General features: G+C 41.3%; 1 protein-coding gene across 30 annotated transcripts in view; it reads left to right on the forward strand.

Moving 5' to 3' along the window:
• Nucleotides 1-16,607, forward strand: part of camk2d1 (calcium/calmodulin-dependent protein kinase (CaM kinase) II delta 1) — a 79,308-nt gene that overhangs the window by 48,733 nt on the left and 13,968 nt on the right. For 7 of the 30 annotated variants that reach the window (XM_020100118.2, XM_020100122.2, XM_020100127.2 and 4 more), the window contains exons 6-13: nt 1,636-1,708; nt 8,943-9,045; nt 9,893-9,976; nt 12,219-12,313; nt 12,641-12,763; nt 12,857-12,940; nt 13,068-13,110; nt 14,994-15,034. In XM_020100118.2, the coding sequence (XP_019955677.1) occupies nt 1,636-1,708; nt 8,943-9,045; nt 9,893-9,976; nt 12,219-12,313; nt 12,641-12,763; nt 12,857-12,940; nt 13,068-13,110; nt 14,994-15,034 (646 nt within the window). Of the gene's footprint in view, nt 1-215; nt 1,709-8,942; nt 9,046-9,892; nt 9,977-12,218; nt 12,314-12,640; nt 12,764-12,856; nt 12,941-13,067; nt 13,111-14,993; nt 15,035-16,461; nt 16,495-16,607 lie in introns of all 30 variants that reach the window. The other 23 variants (XM_020100120.2, XM_020100128.2, XM_020100131.2 and 20 more) reach the window with 8 other exon arrangements.

Genomic DNA, 16,607 nt, shown 5'->3' on the forward strand with positions numbered 1-16,607 from the left:
ATTGTTGTCGACCCTCTCATCTCACTCTGAAAAAATAAAGCAAATAATCATATTTGCAAAAATGCTGAACTGTTCATTTAAAACTCTTCCTCTGTAAATTAAGTGTTTAAACTGGATGTGTTGTGGTGTGTTCTGTCTGCCTGTTTCCTGACATTTACCTGTTCTCCCTCTTCCTCTCCTTTTTGCTTCTGGCCTGGTCTCTCTCTCCTCCACAGTCACTGCATACAGCAGATTCTAGAAAGTGTAAATCATTGCCACATTAATGGCATAGTGCACAGGGACCTAAAGGTTAGTAAGTGACCACAGTAACGGCTAAAAGACACAGGCCTGCCCACCTGTGGCACCTCGCCTCACTCCTCCACTGCCTGATCAGTCGACTAGTTAACCTTTCGCAGCGTGCCGCCTCCTCCAAAACCACCCCCACCCCCCTCTCCACCACCAGACACCCTCACACACCGCCATCTGACAGGAGTGTTTATATAGCCACTTACTGCAGGGCATTGTGGGCAGGCTGGATGGAGAGGAGGCGCGGGGTCGTGTCGTGCTGGAGGAGGGGGCTGGTAGATCTCATCATGGCCTGCCTCTCCTGTATGCCGGGGCACAAAGTGCATGTAGCATCTGTCCAAAATCATGCTGTGAACCCGCCACTGAGAGGCTGAGACCTGAGTGAGGAGTCGGAGTCAGAGCGGTCATTGAGACCATTCCGTGGATTCAGAGATTATCTTCAGTGTATGACAATTTGAAATCTAAATTCTGGACTCCAGAGAGTTTGACATAAAGTCTCTTTGATCTGTATTTTGATATCAAATTAAATGATGTTGAGGGATTAAAACCATCAGTGCTTTAACTCACAGCACCTCCACTGGCAATTAGGATCATTACATCAACCTTCATTACATTTCAGATCCACTAGTTTCTCTTTTACCTTAGGTTTGATTGGATCCACTCTGGAAGCATTTTAAAACTTTTAGCTTACTTTGGTACTGATAGTTGTGGCCCAGAAAGTTGATTCTTTACTTTTGACGAAATGATCATCGTCCCCTTACTAACTTTTTTGTGTACCTTTCGATCCCCAAAACAGTCTTCATGACCAATGAGTGCTTCATCCAACCAAAATACTCCAGACTTTCCTTTTCTGTTCAGTCCAGCCAAACAAGTTTGTGGAGGTGATGTGAGTAGCATCTAGTTTGTGACTCATGATGCTGTAAATCTGGCATGTTACAGATCGAAGCCTTACCTTACTCCTCAGTCTCTCAGTGTCTGACTCTGGCCTCTCTGATTGGCCAGGAGCTAACACCACTTCTGTTTTGGGACTTGGGCAGAGAATTGGCCATGTTGTGTGAGTAGCAGATGATGGCATAATTGCAGCCATGTTTTTCTTTCCAGCATCTGTCACGGTGGCAACACACAGAAATAAAAAAAAAACGTGTTGATTACGTTTGAGGAAAAGATCCATTTGACCAAATTGCCCATCATTATAGCCTCTGGGTGGGTCAGTTGCCACGCTGCTGTACAATCCCCCAACTGTCACACTAACACGGCCAGTAACTCCCCGAGTGTCAAAGCGAGCTCACAGCCACAGACAGTGAGTGGTAGCTTGTCACTAACCCATGGCCCCCTGGTGTTTGCATGCAGTCATTGCATTCAGCAGATCCTAGAGGCTGTGCTCCACTGCCACCAGATGGGAGTGGTCCACCGCGACCTCAAGGTAAGTACATGAAAAAACGAGCTCAAAACTCTGATTGCCCCACATTCCAACATGTTTTCTTTTGTTTGAACTTCCTTGTCCACCTCCACGCTGACGTTTCTCTGTCAATGCTTTATTTCATTCTTACCTGCCAAACTTCACACTGGTTAACTTCTCCTAGGTCAGGTTTCGATAAAATATCAGCTTCAGACCTCACTGAGCGGGCAGACCACTTACCACCACCCTAATGGCCACAATAAAGTTTTAATGTGCTCTGCAGTTGTAAACAGTAGCACATACTCTGTGGACCTTGGTAAGAAGACACGTCTGGAGAACATCTGTTTCATATAAATGAATGAATAAATCCTTTTAGTGAACACAAACAAAGTGAAAATGAAAACAGATAAAAGTGATAGATATAGATTTAATGCTAGATATTCAATATTACAGGTACATTCTTGACAGGTTAATATGAAGTATAAATATTTAGTAAACAGACAAGTTTTAAGCTTGTTGGTTTCTTCGTTAAGCAACGTGACGACAAACGGTAGCAGAACCTCTCAGTGCCGGTTTGTGTTTTCATCGCACATGAAGGCAGGGACTTTGTTATCATGAGTGTTCAAGCATGTTCAACGCCGAAATTAAAACTTACTTAGCACATACAGCTGAAGTGCAAGTCGATGGCCACCTGGATGTACTCATGGCAGAAGTATTTACATGCACATCTCTCAGTGTAGTCCTGTGAATTCTGTCCCTGGCAACACCATTTTGCTCCCCCACATGTCACACAAGTCATGAGAAGAGACGAGCTGACTGTAGCTCAGTAAAGTGGGCTTGGACTTTAAGGACCATGTGGCTTTGATGGTTGCAGATTTTGTCCTGGTTTGCAGGATAGTTCCCTGATGTATTGTTGTCATTTTTTTTCTAGAAGTTAAATGTAACTAAAAGGCATGAATTATGTGTTTATTTTCATTATTTCTCTGCTGGAATTGGACGTTGTTGCTTGTTTTAGCACAGGTATCTTGCTGGATTCTAACCTTTACCAAGGTGGTTATTTCTATTTGTCTGTGAAAAGGATTAATCCAAAACTACTGAATTACTCACAATTACTTTTTCTTCAATAACAGAAGACAACATGTCCTTCAGGGTGGTTCTTGTCCTGTCAGGTCAATGTGAACAAAATCCACATGTAGCTGTTGCATGTCATCACTGAGAGTTCTGACAACTGGAAACATTCAGCTAAACTGGATACGTTTCCTGGACAAATGCTCTTGGGTTAAGTTGAAGTTCTTCAGTGGAGTTTGTCCCCAACAAGCAGCTTTCAAGAAGCTGAAACCTCATTCACAAAGGGAATTAGTGAAGTCTCATTGCTGCTGTGGAGCTGCTGAAACCAGACAAATTGTGCCTACATTTCAATTTGTCTTACAGAACATTCACAGGCAGATCAATGATGTGAGACAAGATACTTAAAAAAGGACACGGCAAGATAGTTCTATTTTTTTTCCTCTCTGGAATGTGATGAAACAACAAATACAGCCTGAAGAATCATTTGTGTGGGTCCACGGCTGAGTTTGATAAGAGGAAGGAATGACATGCATGTCAGGTGAGGCTTTGAGCGAGGTGTTTTCGTTAAAACAAGACATTACATGTCTTAACATCAGACATGTCACCAAGCAGAGGCAGTTCAGGCCGTCCCATTTGAGATGTTTGTGTGTTTACAGTAGTTTAGGCCTGCAAAGGACGTTGGAAAAAGTAAATGTAGAAAAAGGTTCCTCAACTCTGCTTGAAATACAGCTTCCCTCGTTACCCATAGCACAGCAAGGTATGTGGTCAATTATTTACCTCCATGACAGATTTCTAACTTCTATTCATGGAGGTAGGGAGTTCTGACTGAGAACATGAAGATGAAAAACCATGTTCAACTCAGAATGTCGTTGAAGTTTAAACACAAGTAAACATTATGTTGACATTGGTTTCGTTTGAGGCTGATTTTCACACTGTGGCCTGCTCCCAATGCTCAGGATTTGCCAATCAAATGAACCTGGGTGTGTCTGAGGTTTGGTTTACCATCAGCCATAATAAGCTTGCTCTTTGCATTCGCCGACTGCTGTCACGCTGTGATCTGATTGGCTGTTGCCAGGCAGCGGCCATGGCTGGCTGCAGAAACAAGTACAAAACAAATACAACCAAAAACAAACAAACAGAGAACGCACTATGGGAAAACACTGTTTGCCACTTTGTGTGTGTGTGTGTGTATTCAAGTGATTTCATATCTCAACGATAATGATTTTGAGCAGCACAGAGTCTCATAAACACATGCTCAAACATGCACACAAGAAATCAATACATAGCCGTCTCTATTAATTTCTTGTAAAGCGTGAGAGTCAATGTGAACCGTCTGGACAAATGGATTTTTCTTGCTGTTGTCAATTGTTCTAATTCTTTGTGGAGCACCACCAAGACAGTATGTGTCACAGTGAAGTCTCAACTTGAAAGAATACTCCACCATTTTAGCTCTACATTTCTATCTGACATTGTGGGACTCCAAACCATAAAGGATCAAATTCAATGCAACTCAACCTGAGATATCTTATTTTACTATTCAAATTCTTCTCTCAAAAACCTGGCAGGTTCTTGTCAGTTCGCTCAGAGATCTGGACATTTCATGCTAATAGCAGTTAATGTAACCAGGAGCCTCTAGCAGAGATGAGACCAGACCCAACGAATGCTGACACAAGTGACATCACTTGAGGACATTTAACAGATTTCACATCCCCCTCTAAAGACACTAAAAGCTCAAGGGCCCAGTCAAACATGAGCAAATGTATCAGCGGCAAACCATCGCCTCCTGTTCACTTCCAATCTGTGTAGGCGAGGAGGTGAATAAAACATTTGCTTCCTGTGGAAGACTAATCGCAGAGTGGATTTGCACAGAGTTCAACTCTGGTGACATTTTTCTGTCTCACTTATTACTCTTTTGGCCATCATTTCTAGTCTCAATCTCTTCTAGTCTCTTCCTACAAAATCTCAGTAATGTCTTTTTAATGCAGGATATCCACTTTCAATTAAAAAAAACACCTGGAGAAAAAAGTTGTTTGTGTACAACATTTTGGCATCAAATGCAGTATATTTGTCAGTATTAGCAGAAGTCCTCCAAACTACTGCAGGAAACCCAGGCTGGTTCAGAGGACCACTAAATCTATTTACCATATAGCTTGCTGTGTGAGACAGAATCCAATTACAGCTATTACGCACCAGCAGCAAGGAGCATCAATCTTAATCATTCTGATATTAACTTTACTTTGTCCACACATACAGAAAGCTAGTCTTGTGTGTGCGCGTGTGTGTGAATTTCACCCTTGTTTTCTGATAGGGTTAGTTCACCCAAATCCCAAGACATTAAACTAAACCTGATAGTCATTAACCATGTGAACAGATTCAGTTTAACAGCAGAGTGTGTGTGTGAGGCCTGAGAGCCATAAGGCAGTAATTAAAGGCTGTTGGAACACCTTAAGGCTCTAGTGACATGTCATCAGGTCCAGGTGTTACAGCAGACTGAGCACCTTCACCCCTATAGCACCATCTGTGATCATAAGGCTGAACTTTTCTTTTAGGGATGCAGCTTATGTGGAACAGTTTTTTTACTACAGTTAATTATGAGGGTTTTATTGTTTTAATCTTGGCCATTGTTTCTATCGGCTATGATTACTTTGTTCTCATTATTATAATAACTTGAATGGCACTTAGTAGACCACATTTGTCCCCCAAGGCCCAACAGTCCCCTTATGAACCCACATTTCCTTCAATAAATTAACAATCTGTCCCTTTGTCCAAAACCATGTCAAAGGTCAATGGCCTGTGTCCCATCCGTTCACCAAGTTTCACTAAAATCTGTTCATTAGTTTTTACACAATCCTGCTAAAAGACAAACAAACGGCAATGAAAACATGACTTTCTTAGCGGAGGTAAGTCGTTTGCAAAGAGAAGGGACCCTCAAGTTGTTGGAGTGTTTATCTCCAATCTGTACCCTCATTTCATTTGGTAATAAACTCAATGTTGCTTGACATAGAAACTCCATAAGCTTCCATGTAATGTAAACGTCTTTATGCTGTGGCCACCAGTTAAAATTATTTCAACTGAATTTCTTAGAAATCAAGTATTTCTCCCAGAAGACTTGGCAGCTGGTGTTATGGAGATGGAGCATTAGGAGGCTAAAGTCAGGACCATAGCAAATTTAAGATGCTTTGTCACTGCAGTTTTGAACAATATAGAAGGCCATCGTCTCTTAATGAACTCAGAATCTGAAAGTAAAGATTATTGTGTGTATTATCTGTTTTCTCAGCACATTCATCTTCAGCTTTCACTGTCACATCGAACAGAAATTTAAAGTTCAGTCACTGGTTTCTTGCCATCATGTAATTTGAAGTCACGGTCTTATTTCAAGAAATCTTTATGTGTCGGCCTGAAGATTTAGTTTTGTATCCACAAAAACAGATGTTTTTATCAGATGACAGATGTTTTTGTCATGATGATTCAAGTACAAGAATTGAATGCCTATTCAATCTGTGGTGTACCAGCTGTGACTCATAGTAAAATGCAGTAAATGAATGTTCTTTCTCGGGGATGACGCTTGTTTTTCTGTCACATCCCTTTTTAGTAAAGGCATAACTTACTTTAACTGAGAAGTTAAGTACTTTGACCAAATTTAAGAAAGAAATATGATACCCAAGTTGCTTGCTTGGGGCTATAGTTAGGTAGCTGGGCCTAGGGAATACAGTGCCTTACACGGCAACATTTAAAACTATTTCTACCTCCTTTCCTCTTGTCCTTCATTTAACACTTTTTGCCTATCTACTAGGTTACATGGTTGTTTTCCAGGGCTGGGATTGGGTGTTTTTGAGGTGGGCTGTGGTGAAGAAAATCAGGGTCGAGTGTTTGCAATGACTGCATGATGCTGATGAATGCATTTGCCCTCCCTCCTTCCCGTTTTTGCCCCCTCCCTTCCTTTCCTCCTCTTCCTCAAACCTCTGACTACAGCATGCCCTCCTGAACTGCACGACTCAGGATTCCCACACGCTCTACTAACAGCTCGAGCAAACACAGCCACTACACACACTCACTGATAAAAGGAATTCCATTGAACGGCATGTTTGACCTTCATTCTGCGCCTGTCACATATGTGTATTTCTATTCACACGTACATTAAATCTGCTCTCATCCATATTTTCCTTAGATAAAGATATAGTGTATATACTCTGTCTGAATACAATATGTAGTAGGCCTGAAGATATCAAGTTCTTAATCATATTGGCTGGGTTACTAGAGTAGGATTTTGTCCAATTACCTATTTTTAAAGGATTAATAGGTTCTGTCTTAAAATCACCACCCAGCCTGATGTTCCTCTCAGATATTAAGCTTCTGAGATTAGAAATTTAAAAAAAAATCCTCTTTCTACCCAAGTTAATTTTTGTGTTTTTAGTGAACAAACAAAAAGATACTTTTAAGAGAGGGAGGATGTTAAGGAAAGTGTTGTCAAAGCTGGAAAATGAACACTGGCAACATTTTTCCTGCAGTAGAAGTAGTGTGTTCTTCAACTTATAGTGGCTGAACATAATGTTTAGAAGACTGTTGCATATTGTCATTGCCCAGTTTGGAGACCATAGTGAATAAGGGAAGACTAAAACAGAAAAGTTTTATCGGCAAAATACTAATTTTCATTTAACTAAGGTAATAAGCACTGCAAAGTAATCTAATAGGACTTGCAGGACAACAAAAAAAGGGATGCTAAATTATTACTGCCAAACTCAAAATTCAAGCAAAACTCAGAGAGGAGGCAGCTCGTCCACATGAGCCAGGCTCAGCAGGTCTTTTATAATCTGAGAGGCAGTGGGCAGCGGGCTCCACTTACCTGATGGCTTCCAACTCCGCCCAACCAGGAACCTGCAACAAAAGACTAGACACACACAACACAATAATAGCACAGCACACCGAAGCCCGGGCAGAGGACCTAAAGTTTTAATCAAACAGATCTAATAGTAAATATGTAAAATGAAACTACAAGTTGAGCAAATGGCATGTGGCCTGTGTGATGCAGACAAGTTAATACATTTTAAAGGTAGGGACAGGATTATAGGACACAAGAGTTCTGTTTAATAGCATGTTCTAATCCTTAGTTCTCAGACGATTGGAGGTCAGATTTTGCATTTGAACCTTTCTTTTATTGCTTTTAAAAAGGTCAAGTATAGTGATAGCAGCTTCATAAAGAAACAGAAAGAGGCTTTCTTTATTGTGATGTTAGAATCATCCATCCAATCTTATATTTTATGAGACTTTAATAAGGTTTTAAACTGTATTAGCACTTTTTAATATTCCCCTTGGTCATAATTTCTATTGTAGTTGTTGTAATGCTAGTTTCTGTGGATTTCTTTCTGATTTGCATCGATAGCACAGAATCTCTCCAGATAGAGATTCATTGTCCTATTTTTGTGGTAATGCAGATACATGCTTCCATGTAATACTACACATATTTAAAATAAAGTAATGTGATAGAATGAATGTATGTGACAGGCTCAAAATGAATAATGGCATGCTGTATAACCAGGGTACACGTTGCTGAAAAGATAACTGGGGATAATTGTTGCAGAATAAAAGCTTTTTGTTTTGATCAGCACAATGCCCCCCCTTTGTTTTTTATTATGTTGGAGCTCAGTTACTCTGAATAATTTCCTGCTTCAAAAATGTCAGCAAATACATTATTCATTCTCTGTGAACTGTTCCCGAAGCCCCGTCCTCCCCTCTTCCACTTGCTGGGGTTTGTCACCGTTAGCCTCTCTCACCCAGTCCTTATCTATACCGGCCGGGCTTGATCGCAACCTGCCAGCATCTTGTTGACATACGTCCACCTGTGCCGCTGGGTTGAGGTCGGCCGTGGCCCCTGACTGAACCACAGTGTAATCAGGCTCAACATGAGTCAGTGGTGTCTGTCTCTGTCTCACCTCCCTCAACTAGACACAGTATCTGCTGCACTTTCGCCTCCAGCTCAGCCATTAGTGCTAACTGCTACAAGCTGACACAGTATATGACATCATTCCTTATTCTTATTACACTGTGAGCTATAATAACCCTCCCTGTAGTGTTTCAAGTTACTAAAACACTAGAAAGGCTTTGAGTCTTTAACTCAGTCATTTCAATTTTATAATGGAATCATGTCAGAGCAAGGCACTGAAAGTTTTCCTTCATGTACTTTTACTTCAAGCCGGAGAACTTGCTCCTCGCCAGTAAGTTGAAGGGGGCAGCGGTTAAACTGGCCGACTTTGGCCTGGCCATCGAGGTGCAGGGAGACCAGCAGGCATGGTTCGGTGAGTACAGACAACTTTTCTTTTCATACCCTGCAGAAATGTTAGGATTCGTATTTTAAATGTTCTTATTAACACAGTTTAATGAAATATGTTATTGACATGGTAAAGTTGTAGGAATTTTATTTTAAAAGGCTCAAGTTCCTGTTATTTCTACATTATTCTGGAGCTAAAAAGTTTGGAAGGGTGTGGGATTTTGATGCAACTTGTGTTTTCTCAGTGGTTCAATAAACTGGAAACATAGTTTTTGATGGGTGGGTTCAGAATAACTTTTGATGTCAAGTGCTTTGATTTGCTTTTATAGACAATATTCATCACTTTGTTGCAGAAGTTGGAATAGAACAATTACACTATTGTCCCAGTTTTCTTTGTCTTAAATGGCAAAATCAAATGAAGATTCACAGATGTGCCGTTTATATCATTCAGAGCCTCAGAAATTCCCCTGTTACATCACACCTATCTAAAGGGACTGGGTGTACCACCGCTCTTGGCTCTCAAGTTTGGATTGGACGGATATCAGGTCTATTTCTCTCCCTATCCCCTGAAGAACAGAAATAATTGGTCTGTTCCCCCAGCTCCAGCCTCACATTGTGTTCTGACTTTAGCACCAGTCTGCTGGAACTTCGTTTAAAACTAGGCTGCATGTTGCTGGTCGTGAGCCAAACTTCTGACCCACTGAGGAATGTTTTCCTTTAACCTTGGCTCACAACTGTTACTTTATGGGACCACTGCTCCTCTGCACAGCTTTGTGAAGTGTTTGTCCTTTTACTGGACAACAAGCTTCTAAAATACTCCTATATATAGGAGGGGGTCAGGTTTAATGTCAGTCTGCGTGTGTGTGTTGTTGCAGGCTTTGCCGGGACACCAGGGTACCTGTCTCCAGAAGTGCTGAGGAAAGATCCCTACGGCAAGCCAGTGGACATGTGGGCCTGTGGTAAGATTATCTCCCGTTCATATCTGGGGAAACCCAGCAGAACAGGTTTATTAGTTCCACACAAATGCAAAAGTCTGAAACAACCAATCAAAGGCTTTTCCTGGGGAGTATCACAGGTCGCTACACAGAGAACACACTAGTGAAATCATTTTTTCTGTAAATATCTTTAACCTCAGTATCTCGCACTGCATTACATTACATCACATTTCATTAAGCTGACACTTTTATCCAAAGCGACTTACAATAAGTGCTTCAACTATGAGGGAACAAACCCAGAACTGGAAGAATCAAGTACGTACAATTTGCTTCAAAAAACAAAAAGTGCTGCAATATCAGTGCCATATAAGAGCAACAACAAGGCATGGCCAGTTGCATGGGATGGAATTTCGCATTTAGGCATGTGATGATTTTTTTTCCACCTACGCTGTTTAACCAACCATTAACCGTTAATTGACTGATGTTCTATTTAAGAGACAAGTGTCTGTGACACTTTAAAACAAGTGCACTTCTCTCTCTCTCAAACACACATTGGCCCATATGTTACAGGCAGAGTGACAATCGCCAACCACATCAGTGGCCCAGTGGACTGTCAAAACATCATGGCATGTACTGAGCTGCAATCACAATAACCCTCGTGAAAAGCCAGGCCTACCTCTGTTCTCAGCACAGCGGACTTGTCTACTGTTTTTTTTTCTCCATCTGCTGTGGTCTGAGAATAACCACTCAGAGGGTACTTACGCACCAGGATTTAAAAAATCTTTTCACTAACAGTATTTATCTGACAAAATTTCATTTATGTTCTTCACCTTATTGTTGTCCATGATTATCCTGTAGCCAAGCACTACAGTACTGACAATAATTGTGTAATTTACGCATAAACAGTGAGTGCTGATGAAATCTGTAGTATAAATTGCTATTTTAGCTTTATTAGCCACTAATGAACTTCTGATAAACCTCTTGTCCAATCAAGGCACGTGAATACAAATTATACTTAGAGTGTCATTTAGTTTCATTCAACACTTTCTGCTGGTGTGTGTGTGCGTGTGTTGTCTGGTATAGTTCATGTACCTCAGAGGTGTACAGAGGGCTCCTGCCTCTTGAATTAATCATCACTGATGCTCATTACACACACTTCTGATGGGCCAGGCCACCTGGGTCTAAGACGTCAAACACACACGCTGTCAGAAAACACACACTCGTGCTCCTTTCCACACACCTGTGCCTGCCCACTGGGTCCACAGAAACAATAGCCTGTGTTGTGTTCGCGGTCACACTGTCGCCGTCAGACAGAGGACCTTTCATCTTTTCCTGGAAAAAAGCCAGCCAATGAAATCCGGCTGTCCCTGGCAACACCAGCAAACGTTGGTGCAGGTTTGTGTTTCTTACCACTGTTATGCCTGGACTTCCTCAAGAGCATACCTAAGAAGGGAGGCCCACACAGCAACCTTTTAAATAACGAAAACATTTAAAAGCAGTAACTAAACATCAAAAAACATCTCTACATAATAAGTCACTAATCAGTGGGGAAATGTTAATTCCTCAACTAATGCAAACCAAACAGAAAACTGTGTGGGAGACTGAAAGGCACCAGACCTCTAGCAGGTAGAAAGAGGAAGCAATTTGAGAACCATCCAGCTTTCTGTATATAAGCTGTGACTCAATTCAGGGGCTGCATCCTTCCAAGGCTGGAATTGTAAGCCAATTACGTCACAGCGGCACGACTATACTTTCCCAATTCGAAGGCTCCTCCACATGCAGCTGACATGTCCCATGATTCATTGCGCTTCAGAGGTAATGGCAAAAATGTAAGGATATTATGTTTTTAAATGCAAGTACTCAACCGAACAGCTAATGTAACACATTTTAAAGAAATATTGTAAGGGGGGGGGGCCAGCAGGTGAAGTAATAGGAATACTGAAAAGTCTAATTTGGCTCGGCTGAAGCGTTTTTTTGCGGCTGTTGGAGGATGCAGCCAATTGTTGTCACTGTTATAGCTATTCCATTTATATTTCCATATTTTTCCTTGAGTTTATATTGCATGTTTTCTTCTTGTTGCTTTACTGAAGTCTTTTTTTTGACTGTGCTCCTGTTTCCATGTTGTGGGACTAATAAAGAGTCTTATCTTCTGTCTTACTTTATTTTCACTATATTTTATTTCTGAGTATCTGCTTAAAATGTATTAATTGATCATAACATGAGCTGTCTTTAAATACTAACCTGTGGAGCCTGTGTGTGTGTGTAGGTGTGATTCTCTACATCCTCCTGGTGGGATATCCACCTTTCTGGGATGAGGACCAACACAGACTCTACCAGCAGATAAAAGCTGGAGCCTATGATGTGAGTTTCATAGTAACTCTTCTCTCTCACAAAACATGTCTTTGGCCTCTTGAATGTGACATCTCCAGACTGGCTTGAGGAATTCCTATCATATTTAATCAGTTGTCACTTGGATTAAAAGATGAACTAATTCGATTTCAGTGGTCAAGGTCATGGTGAAAAATGTATGTATGCGGTGTGGTAATTCTAGTTTTGCACATAAAAACAGAGGGAAAGTAGGTGTGACTAGTCAAAAGTGTGTTTTCCCCCTCACGCTGGTCTGTGCTGGCTTTGTTTTTATACATCTCTTTAAATATCATTGTCAAGTGTATATATTTCTGTTAACAGTTCCCATCACCGGAGTGGGACACGGTGACTCCAGAGGCCAAAGACCTGATCAACAAGATGCTGACCATTAATCCAGCCAAGAGAGTCACTGCCACAGACGCACTCAAACACCCCTGGATCTGCGTACGTCTCCCGACACGAACACACACTCGTACATGTTCATGTCTTCTCCTTCATGAGTTCAGATAAATCCACACGCTTCCTTTCTGTTTACAGCAACGCTCCACTGTGGCGTCCATGATGCACAGACAGGAGACCGTGGAGTGCCTGAAGAAATTCAATGCCAGGAGAAAACTCAAGGTAAGTGACAAGAAGTGCTTTTATACAATATGAGGCAGTCCCTGTTGTTGTTCTAGGGAAGAACAGTTATCGTTCAGTTTCTGTATTTTTGGGAAAGTGAAGAGTTCAACTTTCTGTACCTCCACAGGGGGCCATCCTGACCACCATGCTTGCCACTCGCAACTTCTCAGGTAGGAGTCAACCAGTTATAATGACATGTGACAGCGGTCCTGCTTTTGGTATTACAAGACAGTCCCACCTGAAATAAAGTCAAACTGAAGACAGCTTGTCCCTTGCTTCTGTCTCTCTTACATTACACATGTACATATTGTTTAAGATCCTGCTCTCTTCAGAGCAGCTGTTTTTCAAAATGTTCTGGCCTTTAGGGCCTGTTAAGCTTCATCCATACTCCTTTTTCATCTGCTCTCAGCAGAGAAAGAATGACCAGGATCGATAAAGTCCTATCTTCAGGTCCATGTAAAGGGCAAACATTCAAACTGAGTCCAGCACTATTGATTATTTTCCCTTTATGACAGATGACAATGGCAAGCTTATGGTGTTTTCCTTCATGTTAATTCTATTATTTGTAACCTCTAAACTGTCAGCTGCCTTCAATCGATGTCAGTGCAAACATGCCGTCAGTGTTTACTTTTGTTTTTCTTCCTTCCCCCTCTTGTGTGGTAACTCATATGCAAGGTAAGAGTCCTTGGTGTAGTTTACACTTCTCCACAGTTTCAAACTACTTTGGTTCTAAGGCATGTCATGTCTACTAAAGCACTTGTGTACGGCTTTCAACTGATAAACAGTGTCTCTGTGCAGCCATATTGTAGGTAAAACAGCTTCAGGCATAAATATCCTCGAATTCCATTGTTTCTCAAGTCCAGATAATCGGGAAGTGGCGTTGGTGTCACAGAAGAATGGTCAAACAAAATCTCCTGGATCTGCACCCAATTTTTTCAGCATAATCTCCTTGGTAATGATTTAATGAACAGTTTTGCTGCGTAATGATGCATCGTCAAATACTAGTCTCACTTGCCAATTAAAACCTTTTGTCGGGTAATGCAGGAGCTAAAATATGAGCCTTTCTTAGTTGTTGACTTTGTGTCACAGTTTTTTCAGTTATTTTGGGTTAAAGCTCACTGTTTGTACCATTTCCTTCACTGAACATGACAGCGAACCCCCTTCTTTTTTTTTTTAACAAAAGACTTTATGCATAGAAGAAGACACAAATAAACATTTTCAGTTGCACTAGTGTTAACAGTGGATAATATCACATACAAATTGTACTCAGGGAAACTGGGATTTGAATCGTGGCTTTTAAACAAAACAATTATAAACACCTCCACGGACCAGTTATCACAGTATACCACTATCACTATACTGTCCCTGTACCTCTTCACATTTCTGTCCCAAACATTTCCCTCCAGTATGGCTGCTAAAAGACCTGATGTCGCAGAGAAAAGCTGCTATCAGTTAATAAACACGGACATGTCTGTGGTTTGACAGTAAAACCCCTCACTGTGTTAAAGGATGCACAAAAAAACCCACATTCTGCCCCCCTGCCACTATCATCCTCTCTGTCTCCAACTGTGCTTGCATGCTGACTGAAAAAATATTAATTGGATAACAATACTGAGAAAATAAACTCCCCATATCATTTCACCTCACTCCCTCTTGAGAAGTGTTTGTATGATGTAGTGTGTTTGAGATAAGACACCTCGGTGCTTGAGTGAAAGTGGGCAGGGAAGGACAAATAGGAAAAAGAGAAGTTAAAGAGATAATTCCCTGGACAGTGCTGTGCTGATTACCCAGCACTGCCACCAGTGTCTCCTGTAGTCTCATCTGATGATTCTAATTCCATTTGCCAGACTAATGATTCACCAAGTTTGATTTAATCTCCTGACTTGATTTGCATTTTTCTCTTCTGCTTCCAATTCTAGCACGGCCCTCTCTAAGGTCGCATGTAATTGGCCAAACTTGAATAGACATTGTCCGTGTGTGTGTGTGCGCGTGTGTGGGGAGGTTCCAGTTGGCAACTAAGTTCCTTCCATTGTTTTTTTTTCTCACTCAACAGTAGCCAAGAGCCTGCTGAACAAAAAAACGGACGGTGTCAAAGTAAGTCCAGCTTCCATTTCACTCTTCACACTTGTCTCCTTACATGTTTTATATGGATCTGTACATTCTACTGCACCTCAGCAGCTTTACCCTCTTTTTAAATATTTTTAACGTGTCTTTCCTCAAATGCTGTGAACAAAAGCCACACCACAGCCTTGGTAATATAGGAGCCTGAGGTGCAGCAGGGAAATTAGTCTTTCCCAAGTGGATGTGACGCATTTCTCAACAATGATCCCCCTCTGCAATGTCTGTTTGTTATCTGATATGAGGAAATGAGGAAACTGTTGGAATAAGTGATGACTAAATGTGTGTGTGTGTGTCCCTTGTATGCTCATATCTTTGTGAGGACAATTTTAAGCATCGAGGACATTTGTGTGTGTGTGTGTGTGTGTGTACAGATTCAGTTTAACAGCAGAGATTCTGAGAATATTTGCCTCTGATACTTCTGCCTCCAACCAGTGGAGTCTCCACTCCACATGTTGGAGAAGTGCTGACAATTATGTGGGTAATTCACAGTCCTCCATTTTTACTTGGCTGTTTGTGCTCACAGCAGATTTTATTTATGTGACTTCAGGGCACATCACCTGTTTATGCATTGGGCACAAATGTAAGTTAATGCACTTGGGTATGACAAGGAATGGAGGGAAACAGGGAAATGCTAATACGCACAACATTACATGAGGTTATTTAAAGCTGGTGCTTCAGCTGCTAAAAGCTCCACTTTATTCACCAGCTGCTCTCTGGCTGTCTGTCTACTGTTTGGTCCTGAGCAGGTGGTGAACAGAGTATCAGAGCCTTTTCTATTTGAAATAAATTAATAAAATAAAAAAACAGACGTCTGGTGGAATCAAGGTGGATGAGAGCGCTGAGGCTCTTCAGTCAGTATGTTGTGAAACCAAAACCAATGGATCTACAAACAATTATTCTCCCTTCTCTCTCAAAGTTTCATGCTGATTGTAACTCTGGTTCAACTTATTTCCTCTCTCCTCTTTCATCAGAGCTGCCTGAAAGACTAATGGGTTTTTCTTGTTTTCTTCTGATGAGCTTCTGGTGGTGGCAGTCTCGCATGTTCAGTCGCAATAATTATTGTTTGTGATGCCAACTGCCCACCTGTTTAATCCAAATATTCCACTGTTGCTGCTCTCAAACGTGTGTGTGCTTATCTGCTGAATAAAGGCTTAATCACTGCAGTTTGTAATCAACAGGAAAAACGATGAAATGTGATTTTTATTTTTTCGATATGGTGCTTTATTCTTGGGGCAGATGAGCCTGTGCAAAAGCCACCTAACCTGCTGGGGGCATTTTTCAGTATATTGTCTTTAAGAGTTATGGAAACATGCATGAAAGTGTATGTGTTTTTGAGTGTTGGTTGCACAGTCACACTTAGATTAATTTCTATTTTGTTGTGTTGTGGCTGCTCAACGTAGAAAAGGAAGACGGACAGTGCAGAACATTTAAGGGTAGGCCTGAGCTTGCTGCTGCTTCTAACAGATCCAGACACCTGCATTGGGTAGTTAGCTGTAGAACAGCCCTTGTGTCTATGTGCTGCACACTGCTAAAGGCTGGGGAGGCA

Source organism: Paralichthys olivaceus, chromosome 22 (assembly GCF_024713975.1).
Source record: "Paralichthys olivaceus isolate ysfri-2021 chromosome 22, ASM2471397v2, whole genome shotgun sequence".
Lineage (NCBI taxonomy): Eukaryota > Metazoa > Chordata > Actinopteri > Pleuronectiformes > Paralichthyidae > Paralichthys > Paralichthys olivaceus.